The following is a 12,514-nucleotide window of genomic DNA, read 5'->3' on the forward strand; positions in this document are numbered from 1 at the left end:
TTAGTGGTAATAAAAAAAAAATGTGATAAGACAGAGCATTAGCTGAAAAGTATAGGGAGTCACAGAAAATGTTACACGATAGCTATCAGCTTGGAGGGAGTGGATTCTGTATTCATAATATGTTAAGAAGATTATAGTACAAATGAGACTGTAAAGGTATGCATTCTGACGAGGCACAGTGATGGGAGTGGGCGGAGCCCAGGTGTGCACAGGTGTATATATACAGGATGGGAAACTGTAGTATTTACACACACTGCACCTGCAATCCTTCCCTACCTGGAGTGAAGGTGAGTTGGCTCTGCAGCATTTCAATCTCTGCTACTTAGGATTGGGTTACATGAAACTAACCAAGTAACCATTTCAAGGGAAAAGGAATTTTTGACAGAGAAAGGTTATACAAAGAGATCATTGTACCTTCTTAGTTCATTTTACTAATCTATTATATTTTCCTTTTTTTTTTAAATCTACTAGCTCTATGTTATGTATTTTGGCTAAAAAATAATAGTGCCATGCTGTCATGATGAATTAGCCAATGTTTAGGTATTACTTGATGGTTCTATTTTACTTTGATCTGTTTGTCTGCAATTTTTCTGGCACTATGTTTTAAATGCAAGCAAATACTTGTGGCGTATAAAATGTTATGCTTTTTATTTGCGCTCAATTGTGACAATGCATGAAATATGTTTAAATATTGTATTCGTTTATACAGGTGTTAAAGGGAGGAATGTGGATTCATTTTGAAAAGTTGTTGTAGTGTGTTGTTGTAACGTATAACGTTTGCAGCTCTCAATACTGGTATACAGTTTCTGTTTAGAAATAGCCACCAAGGAAATGTGCAGAAATAGTTCTCATTTAGATCAGTGGTTTGTTTATTAAACATTATGACATTCAAAGGTTTTAATAAGTAACTAGCACTGAGGCCTATCCCTGTTAACGTATACAGGCATTTGTGATCTATTTATGGAAATTAGAATTTACCCCGTCTAGGGAATCGAATTTTCAATCAGAGTACATATTATGCTAAAAAAGAAAAACTGATATAAAAGTTTTGCATGGATCTTCCATGGTCTCTACAGAGTTCTACTAAAAGCTATATCAGGAACCATATCAGCTTTTAGTAGAACTCTGTAGAGACCAAGGAAGACCCATGCAGTGTGGGAGAGAAAACCAGTAAAGGTGATGAGAAGGGTTATTTTAATTGTTATTGAAATATTTAAATAAATGAAGTTTTATTTAAAAATCACAGGTAAATTATTTGAATTAGAGCTGAAAGTAGTTTGAAATCAATGCTCTATTATTTTGAGATGTTATCTTGATGTCCCTTATTTAAACAAAATAGATATTTGCCAAGCAAATAACTTTGGATCTTATGCATGTTTGCATCTCTTTTGCAATCGAGTAACAAAATATTGATTCAATATAATGGCCTGAATGTGTAACTTTGCATTAGTACAAATACTGGTTAAATATTGGTGGGAGAGATTTCTCTTTTGCATGTCTAAGTTGCATACATCCAGAGCATGGGTGCCCAAAAGGGAGATCCCTAACTTTTGTTTAAACTACAACTTACATGTCTCATGGAGGCTGTAGTTGGTCCACCTTTTGACCGCTCCTGATCTACATGTTCTTGTGGCTAGATGGCTAGGGTATGTATGTAACTTGCAATTACAGACTCACATCCTCGATAATATCCAGGATCACTAATGAAGATAGTAAATGTGTTAATTCTTTCAGATCTTATCATGGAGAAAATTCTGAAGTCAGTGTTTGTTCTCCTGGTGGCTACCTCCTTCACTCTAGCCAAGGACGAGAAAGCTACAGCCAAACCGCAAACCCTCTCTAGAGGTAAGTCCTTACACTAATTGTCATTTTCTGATACTAAATATTCTTGTGTGTTACCCTGAGCGCTCTAAACAGAGATGGAAGCATGACCCAAGGTAACATGAACTAACCATTGTATGTTCTTGGCCGCACAAGCTAGCTTTTGCTCTCTACTGCTACCTGCACAAACTATCTATACCCCTATATTTTCTTTCTGGATAAACTATTTCCTGCTCTCTTCTATAACGTTCTTTTCTCTACTACCAACATGCAAGACCTAATTCTTTCTGCTACTACCTCGGTGAATGAGCTATATTCCGCACCTTTTCAAGCTATATATAAAAACTGTGTCCTACAGTCTACAGCCTATGTGCATCAGCTCCTTTGTATTCTAGTGATTCTGTGCGTGAACTACATAATACATTCTTTGTCGTAGTTTTGTTTTTTTTTACTTTTTTCTCTCACTGTCTCACAAATATAGTTACGTCAAGTTAAGCCACCACTCCCTACTTTACTTACTAGAAACAGAAAACGTGCTGTTTTCCATTCTGAACCTGCTCAAAGTATTCATAAACTAACACATACCAGCTCCTAACTAGGGACGTGAGCCACATTCTACCCTCTGTTAGCTAGGTTTTTGATCTGTGTACTATCTTCCTACACAATCTACTTCCTGGTTCCTACCCTTTACTGTAAATGTAAATTAACTCCCTACATGACCTACCCTTTACCCCAGGTCTAGCTTTACTACTATTACCACAATTACTTTGCATACTGTATTCTGGATAGACGCAGGCCTGGGCGCCTATATTCATTTGTGGGTGCCGAAAGGGCTGAGGCAGAAGCACCATATTCCACCTACCCACAGAAATATTTTGAAAACATATTAAATAAGCTAAAAAAAATGCCCTATATCATCATTAGTACTTTATTATTATAAAGAACAAGCATGTTCTGCAGCATTTAGCAATGGGTGGACAATGTTGTCCACCCATTATGAATGCTCAGGAATTCTCTGTTTTTTTTTTTTGTTTTTTTCAAAATCAATGGCTACAGTTGACAAAAGGCATAGTTACTTCATATGTTTTCCTTGCACCGTAACCTCTATCATTAGCTGTAGTAATTACAGTTCTTAGAGTGAAGTTGTAATTTTATTTTTTAATAACTGCACTCTGTTGCATTCATACACCTTTCTTTAATAGGAAGCTGGGTGAGTTCAACTCCAGGGTGACCTCCCAAGGCATGCCACAGTTTGCAATGTGTTGAAACCTGTCAACACCTGATTGTTAAATAATTTACTTTGGCTCTTTTCTTGCAGGGTGGGGTGATAGCCTTGACTGGGTGCAGACATACGAAGAGGCCTTATATAAAGCCAAGTCCGGGTAAGTAGACAATGCATTCCAGTAATAACTATACACTACCACATATCTATTTAACCAATGGCGCCATCTACTGTACTTTTTTGAGATGACAGTCTTCAAAACGTTGACTACGTACACAGAGAAGGAAGTGGTTAAAAGAATAAAACAAAAACAACAAAAAAACATGCAAAATAGATTTAGGTATAGCTCTTTTGTGTTCAGCAATCTAAATGTATAGGGAACCTTGTTACTAAAATAAAACACATGGGTTTTCTACTGACAAGCACTCATTTAAATATTATTTCCTTAGCATAGTACCTTTAAACTCACAGTACCTTACCCTAGCATTGTAGCAAATTAGAAGAGGTAGCACAAATTGTTAGCACATTTATATATTTTTAAATTAGAAAAGCAATACACTCACAGCAAATTCTCTGTACACCGAGTACCCATATAGTATAAAATTATTAGTATGGGGAGAGCACTCACATAAAAGGTTCGTAAAGAATGCAAAGTCAACATATCTGTGCTCAGGTTGGGACCTTTATTAAGACAATAAGCCAACACATGTAGACAAAGACATTCTAAATTGAAATAAGCAATAATAAGCTGTATATTTTAATTTCCAGAAATAAACCATTGATGGTTATCAATCACAGAGAGGACTGCCCCCATTCTCAAGGTAAGAGACTTTCCATGTCTTGGATAAGTGAAAATAGTTAGCCATGTCCTGAAATGTTGTATGGCTAATATAATCATATGCACTTAAAATATTAATGTTTAAAATGGATTAATATGCTTTCAACTAAATAGAAAAAAATATATACATTTTCACAGCCATAAAAAATGTTTAAACTACAAAAGTGTACGGATACTATATTAAGACATTAATGGACCACTTTAGGTACCCAGACCACTTCATCTAAATGAAGTCGTCTGGGTGCAGTGGCCCTTCAGTTTTAACCCTGCAAAGCAATACATTGTAGGTTTGTATAAACTGTAATGCTTCTATTGCAGGTTTAAACACATCTATAGTGGACGTCTTACTGATAGACACTAGAGGCTCATAGAGAGCATTTTATTGGATCGGAGGGCAATTTGCTGTGCATTCACATTAGCCTCCCAATGGAGAAGCATTGGATTGGTTAAGATCATTAATCTTATAGATCTCAGCCAAGGAGTTGGAGCGGCTGTGGAGAAGGAAGAAAAGTTAGTTAAACTCCCCTTTCGAATGCTCGAAGGGTGGGGTGGGGGGGGGGGGAGAGGGGAACAGCAAAATAGGTGGAGAACACTACTGTGTTTTAAATATATGTTTGTATTCCTAATGCTATAGTCTTCCTTTAATTTCTATGAGATTTATTAATAGAAGCTTTGTTAAAGCAAACATATTTTATAATGTTTTATCATTTTCTAATGTTGTAAGCCTATGGCAAACTGAACATTAACTCTATCTTACAGCTCTGAAGAAAGCATTCGCTGAACATAAGGGCATTCAGAAACTAGCAGAACTTTTCGTGCTCCTTAATGTCATTGTGAGTATCTATACTAAGAGTCGCATTTAGAATCATGGAATAAGCTGATGGTTAGGAGATCCTATTCATGTTTTCTCTTCTTTCTCTTCCTGTCCTTTGAAACCTGACTACTTCATGTTAGAACTTTCTACGCACTTTAAATCCTCCTTAACATTAAGCCCCGACTTCAAATGCCACCTAATCCTAAATACCTCCTAACCACCCCTATCTCTAATTATAAGGACTACTAGACCAACCCATATTCTAAACCCCATGAGACCAAGAAGGATATCCATCCTTAAATATACCTAACCCTAACCTTATATTATTGGCATTTTGTTTGTATCAATTAATACGTAGACAAGTTAGAAAATTAAGAATATTACATAATGTATATACATTTTATTTTGCAAAGTAATGCAAAATTAAACCAATCCCATGTATACACACATAATGTAAATATATTTATCATACAACATTTGTACATTTCACTTAACTACATTTTTTATTTCATTTTAGTATGATCCTACAGACAAGAATCTGTTACTCGATGGCCAGTATGTTCCAAAGGTCGTATTTATTGGTAAGTGATATTAAAGCCTAGCCAGTAGGTCTGAAATTAGTGATATCAGGTATACAGCTTTCTATAGGGTCCTTATGTAAATAAAGATACCTGAGCTAACAATTTAGTTACATATATCTATTGAGAAAAAACAGTGTCAATGAATCGTCACTTTTAGTTAATTCTGAATATTTATTTTCACAGATCCTTCCCTTGTTGTAAGAGCAGATCTCCCTGGCAAATATTCAAACCATCGCTACACTTATGAGCCAACCGATATTGATCTATGTAAGTAATGCATTTCATCCAGTGTACATATCGTGTTATTGAAAACATAAACGAAGACAGGACCAGCACTACTAAGATATTCAATATGTAACTCGTTGTTCCTTATTTAAGATTCTACATTCTGCTAATAATGTGTCTCTCTTAGTCAAATAACTTTTTTTTTATTGTAATTACTGGGACAAAAAGACCAACCATATGACAGGAAGCAACAAAAAAAATATCACGCGATCAATAACAGGCGACATTTAATTTAACCAATAAAGTGATATTTAATAAAAATGATATATTTTTAGATTAATTGCAGCACTATCGGAATTGCATTTTCTGTGCATACTTGTTAGTTTGTAGCTGTATGTAGACAGATATTATCCCAAATTTCTTAATTACTGCTATACATGCCATAATCATTTGAAATATTAAAAACCCCTTGTGGACCAACGTGTAGATTAATCTTCCAATTTCATGTCATTCCTGGCTTATCATTGTCATTCATGTTGTTAGTATTTAAAGCAACTAATACATATACCCTCTCAGAGAAGATATTAATATCATGTTCTTTAGTGCTTCCTGAAACATGACTATACTGCACCTAGATAACAGATTCTTGGAACTAGCATCCAAGTACTTAGGGTTCTGAATCTTCCTCCAGTTTAAATTAAATAGGCAAGTCACCTTCTACTCGAGGGCACAAAGTGATTTAAAAAAAAATAAAGATGTTCAACACAAGACAGGCAAATTGAGGAAGGCCTTGTGTTGGCAGAAGCGTTGAATCTCACATGTCGGTGAATAAAAGTCATTTGCTATCTTCAGATTGTCAGATATGTTCACTGATTTGAATTATTTCTGATCATTTAAGGCTAGGGTAATCCCCAAAGCAATGACATTTAAGAACACAATATTTCTATCATCCTGACGTAATACTGCATAATTTGACTTGTATGCACAATTTGTGGATTCCATAACAGAATGGCCGTGTAATTCTTATTAAGATAACCCAGTCAAAGCTAAAGAATTATTTTTCATTATACCATGACATGCTATGTATTGATACAAAATAAGGCTTGGTGTGTGTTTTACATATTTATTTGACTGTTTGTTTCTTAATCTCTTTTTTAGTATATGAAAACATGAAGAAAGCTCTGAAACTCCTCAAGACAGAATTGTAGAAGGGATTTGTTTTTATTTTCTAGCGTAACTAAATACTAATATTGTCAATCTGTGTGGTCTTAAATTAACATTACTCCAAATGTACGGTCTATGACGAGAAATTATTTTATATTTTCCACTTGCAATGGAGACACGAAAACATCTGTGCTCTTTTTTTTTTAATAAATAAATATGATAGTGGTTATTTATAAATTTGGGCTGTGTGATTTTTATTGATACATTTTTAAGAGTATTCATACATATGGTAAATAGATAAGAAGAAATATAAAATGTTAATTTTAAGTTTAAAGGTTGTGGGTCAATCATGGAGAGGAACAAGTATTCAGAAAAAGAAAGTAAATAAAAAAGAGATCTCCAAAAATGGAAAATGGAAAAGGAGTTCACTAGAGGAGGGGTTCCCAATAATTTTTTTCCTGTGGAACCTTTTGACATACTGTACCAACATTGTGGAACACCCCAAAATTGTTTGCCCCATAGCGCGTAATAATTTCCTTTTTTAGCAAATGTTGTTTTTTTCGCATAAATACACCTTAATTTCTGCAGATAGCAAACCGAGTCTAGTACTTAGGAGCAGGTGTGCTTTTGTGTGTAGAATTGATGTTTGTATATCATTTTAACTGTTTAATGAAGGGGTGTGTTTGCATGTAATGTTTGCATTTGCTTGCAGGGGAGTGTTTGCATGTAATGTTGGCGTTTAGATGTAGATGTACATTTGTGTGTAGTAATGGTGTTTGAGTGAAGGGTGTGTTTAAATATAAATGTGCATTTTTAATTCAGTGGTGTTTTTGTGTGTAATGTTTGTGTTTGCACTAGCGTGTTTGCATGTTCTATTGGTGTTTGATTGCTGGGATGTATGCACACACACTGCCACATATATACATACTTATACAGCTATACAGTGGCGGATCCAGGGGGGGGGGGGCAAGGGGCAATTGCCCCCCCCCCCCCCCGAGATTCTCCCCTGCCGGCTAATGCAGGGCTGGCGTTGCCAAAGTGCCAGCCCTGCAATGTGCCTGCGGACCGGAGGGGAGATCAGAGTTCTCCCTCTCCGGTCCGCAGGCACGGTGCTGGCAGCCGGCAGGGGAGGGAGAGAGGACCCGGGAGCTCAGCCTGCAGCTCCTCCGGGTCCTCCTCTCGCGAGATTTGGAGCGTTGCCGCGGTAACCACGGCAACACTCCAAATCTCGCGAGAGTAAACTCTAGCCCTGTAACCACCACTGGACCACCAGGGAATCCCACTGGACCACCACGGAACGAAATATGTCCTCCTCATCAATAAAGGTAAGAAGGGAGGGGGGACATAAATATATTAATTTTAATTAAAAAAAATTTTAAAAAGCCTCCCTACCTTCCTTAGCCCCCATACACACACTACCACACACTGCCCCAGAAACACTGCCCCCCATACACACACTACACACACTGCCCCAGAAATACTGCCCCCATACACACACTACACACACTGCCCCACAAACACACACTACACACACTGCCCCCGTACACACACTACACACACTGCCCCCATACACACACTACACACACTGCCTCCATACACACACCTCACACACTGCCCCACAAACACTGCCCCCCATACACACACTACACACACTGCCACCCATACACACACTTCAGACACTGCCCCCATACACACACTACACACACTGCCCCACAAACACTGCCCCCATACACACACTACACACACTGCCCCCCATGCACACACTACCCACACTGCCCCACAAACACTGCCCCCCATACACACACTACACACACTGCCCCCCATACACACACTACGCACACTGCCCCACAAACACACACTACACACACTGCCCCCATACACACACTACACACACTGCCCCCAAACACACACTACACACACTGCCCCCATACACACACTACAAACACTGCCCCCATACAGACACTACACACACTGCCCCACAAACAATGCCCCCCATACACACACTACACACACTGCCCCCCATACACACACTACACACACTGCCCCACAAACACTGCCCCTCATACACACACTACACACACTGCCCCCATACACATACTACACACACTGCCCCACAAACACACACTACACACACTACACACACTGCCCCACAAACACTGCCCCATACACACACTACACACACTACACACACTGCCCCACAAACACGGCCCCATACACACACTACACACACTGCCCCACAAACACTGCCCCCCATACACACACTGCACACACTGCCCCCCATACACACACTACACACACTGCCCCCCAAACACACACTACACACACTGCCCCCCATATACACACTACACACACTGCCCCCCATACACACACTACACACACTGCCCCACAAACACACACTACACACACTGCCCCCCATACACACACTACACACACTGCCCCCCAAACACACACTGCCCCCATACACACACTACAAACACTGCCCCCATACAGACACTACACACACTGCCCCACAAACAATGCCCCCCATACACACACTACACACACTGCCCCCCATACACACACTACACACACTGCCCCACAAACACTGCCCCTCATACACACACTACACACACTGCCCCCATACACATACTACACACACTGCCCCACAAACACACACTACACACACTACACACACTGCCCCACAAACACTGCCCCATACACACACTACACACACTGCCCCACAAACACGGCCCCATACACACTACACACACTGCCCCACAAACACTGCCCCCCATACACACACTGCACACACTGCCCCCCATACACACACTACACACACTGCCCCCCATACACACACTACACACACTGCCCCCCATACACACACTACACACACTGCCCCACAAACACTGCCCCATACACACACTACACACACTGCCCCACAAACACTGCCCCCCATACACACACTACACACACTGCCCATCATACACACACTACAAACACTGGGCCCCATACACACACTACAAACACTGCCCCCCATACACACACTACACACACTGCCCCACAAACACTGCCCCCATACACACACTGCCCCACAAACACTGGCCGCCATACACACACTACAAACACTGCCCCCCATACACACACTACACACATTGCCCCACAAACACTGCCCCCATACACACACTACACACACTGCCCCACAAACACTGGCCCCCATACACACACTACAAACACTGCCCCCATACACACACTACACACACTGCCCCACAAACACTGCCCCCATACACACACTACACACACTGCCCCACAAACACTGCCCACACTACACACACTGCCCCACAAACACTGGCCCCCATACACACACTACAAAAACTGCCCCCATACACACACTACACACATTGCCCCACAAACACTGCCCCACAAACACTGCCCCATACACACACTGCCCCACAAACACTGCACCATGCACACACTACACACACTGCCCCACAAACACTGCCCACACTACACACACTACCCCACAAACACTGGCCCCCATACACACACTACAAACACTGCTCCCCATACACACACTACACACATTGCCCCACAAACACTGCCCCCATACACACACTGCCCCACAAACACTGCCCCATGCACACACTACACACACTGCCCCATACACACACTACACACACTGCCCCACAAACACACACTACACACACTGCCCCACAAACACTGCCCTCATACACACACTACACACACTGCCCCACAAACACTGCCCCCATACACACACTACACACACTGACCCACAAATACTGCCCCCATACACTGCCCCCATACACACACTACACACACTGCCCCACAAACACTGCCCCATGCACACACTACACACACAGCCCCACAAACACTGCCCCCATACACACACTGCCTCACAAACACTGCCCCCATACACACACCGCCCCACAAACACTGCCCCCATACACACACTACACACACTGCCCCACAAACACTGCCCCCCATACACACACTGCACACACTGCCCCACAAACACTGCCCCCATACACACACTACACACACTGCCCCACAACACTGCCCCCCATACACACACTGCAAACACTGCCCCCATACACACACTACACACACTGCCCCACAAACACTGCCCCCATACACACACCGCCCCAAACACACACACACTGCAACTCTCACACACACTGCCACCCTCACACACACACACACACACACTGCAGCTCTCTCACACACACACTGTCCCACACATACACTGCCCCTTAACACACACACTGCAACCCTGACATACACTGACGCCCTCACGCACTCGCACTTCACCACTCACACACACACTGCACCTTTCACACACACTTGACCCCTAACACATACCACTGCTCCTATGCCCAATATCCCAGCAGACCCCAGGTAAGTTGTCAAACTGTTCTTAAACGGTTTGACTACTTACTCTGGGATGGGATCCTGGCACTACTAGCGCCATAACTACTACACTAAGCTGTAGTGGTTATTGTGCCTGGATTATTTCTTTAAATAATCTACAAGTGCCCCTCCCGAGATCAGGTTCTGGATCCGCCACTGCAGCTATACATACACATATAAACACATTGACACATACACACATCTTGACACACAGATACACACACTGGTGCATACACACACTGATACACACATACTGACAGATGCACATACATACACTGACACACATATACACAAACACACTCACATACACACAGTGACACTCAGATACACAAACTAACACATGGATACACAAACTGTCACATAAACACACAGACACACACACTGGCACATACGCAAATACTCAGGTACACACACTGACACACAGATACACACATTAGCACATACACACAGATACATATATACACACTCAGTTACACACATTTACACGTAGATACACACACTGGCACATACACACACACACACACTCACATATACACAATGACACCCAGATACACTCACTGACACATGGATACACACAGTCACATAAGCACTCAGATACATACACACACACACACACACACACACAGAGATATACACACACACTAAGATACACACACTGACACACACATACACACACTGATGCTCGGATACACATAGAGACACAGACTGACACACAGGAACACACACTGGCACATACACACAAACTCAGATACACACACTGACACACAGATACATACACTGGCACATACATACACAGATACAAATCCACACACACAGAGATACACACACACTAAGATACACACACACTGACACACAAATACATTGATGCTCAGATACAACAGTAACACATCGAGAGACACGACACACAGATACTCACAAATACTTGCACAGATACTTGCACAGATACTGCTTGGACACACATGTGTTAAGAGCCCTGCTAAAAGGAGCTTATACTATAAGAAGTGGAGTAAAGTGGAGCAAGAGGTAATGTTAGGATATATACAGCAGTGTGAATCTTTGTAATAAACCAGATTATACTGGATAGTGAGGTTAGAGGATCTCCCGGCAATGCATGCGTTATTGGAACTAAAGACAGTCGTGTTATCTATCCAGTATTGTATGGGTTACTGCCAAAAATATAATTAAAATCATCCAACATTGAATAGGTTACTGGCAACAGAGGAATTCAGCCTAGAATGAGATACTGAAATAAAAGGAAGTCAGTATATCCAGTATAAAATTAATTAATGGCATTATCATTAATTAAATTATCCAGCAGTGGATGGGTTAATGGTCCTAGAGATTGTCAGATTTTTCTTTACTGAATTGGTTAATGCAAGAGAGTGCGTCACATAATCCAGCAATGAATGGGTCAATCCTTACAGTGGAGAATGTTACCTAGCACA

General features: G+C 41.0%; 1 protein-coding gene across 1 annotated transcript; it reads left to right on the forward strand.

Moving 5' to 3' along the window:
* The first annotated feature begins 211 nt into the window (after positions 1-211).
* LOC134608095 (anterior gradient protein 2-A-like) lies at positions 212-6,899 on the forward strand. The gene is made up of 8 exons (XM_063450731.1): positions 212-287; positions 1,735-1,845; positions 3,140-3,203; positions 3,812-3,864; positions 4,641-4,714; positions 5,213-5,276; positions 5,460-5,543; positions 6,660-6,899. The coding sequence occupies exons 2-8, from the start codon at positions 1,743-1,745 to the stop codon at positions 6,707-6,709; spliced, it is 492 nt and encodes a 163-aa protein (XP_063306801.1). The 5' UTR covers positions 212-287; positions 1,735-1,742; the 3' UTR covers positions 6,710-6,899.
* Positions 6,900-12,514: the final 5,615 nt, after the last annotated feature.

The sequence above is a fragment of the Pelobates fuscus genome, chromosome 4 (genome assembly GCF_036172605.1).
Source record: "Pelobates fuscus isolate aPelFus1 chromosome 4, aPelFus1.pri, whole genome shotgun sequence".
Classification (NCBI taxonomy): Eukaryota; Metazoa; Chordata; class Amphibia; order Anura; family Pelobatidae; genus Pelobates; species Pelobates fuscus.

What these genes read in the sequence shown, in the direction of transcription:
- LOC134608095 (XM_063450731.1), top strand. Translation starts at nt 1,743, where the DNA reads ATGGAGAAAATTCTGAAGTCAGTGTTTGTTCTCCTGGTGGCTACCTCC. An exon ending in TCGTGCTCCTTAATGTCATT is followed by an intron (nt 4,715 to 5,212) that starts GTGAGTATCTAT and finishes ATTTCATTTTAG; the next exon opens with TATGATCCTACAGACAAGAA. An exon ending in TCCAAAGGTCGTATTTATTG is followed by an intron (nt 5,277 to 5,459) that starts GTAAGTGATATT and finishes TTATTTTCACAG; the next exon opens with ATCCTTCCCTTGTTGTAAGA.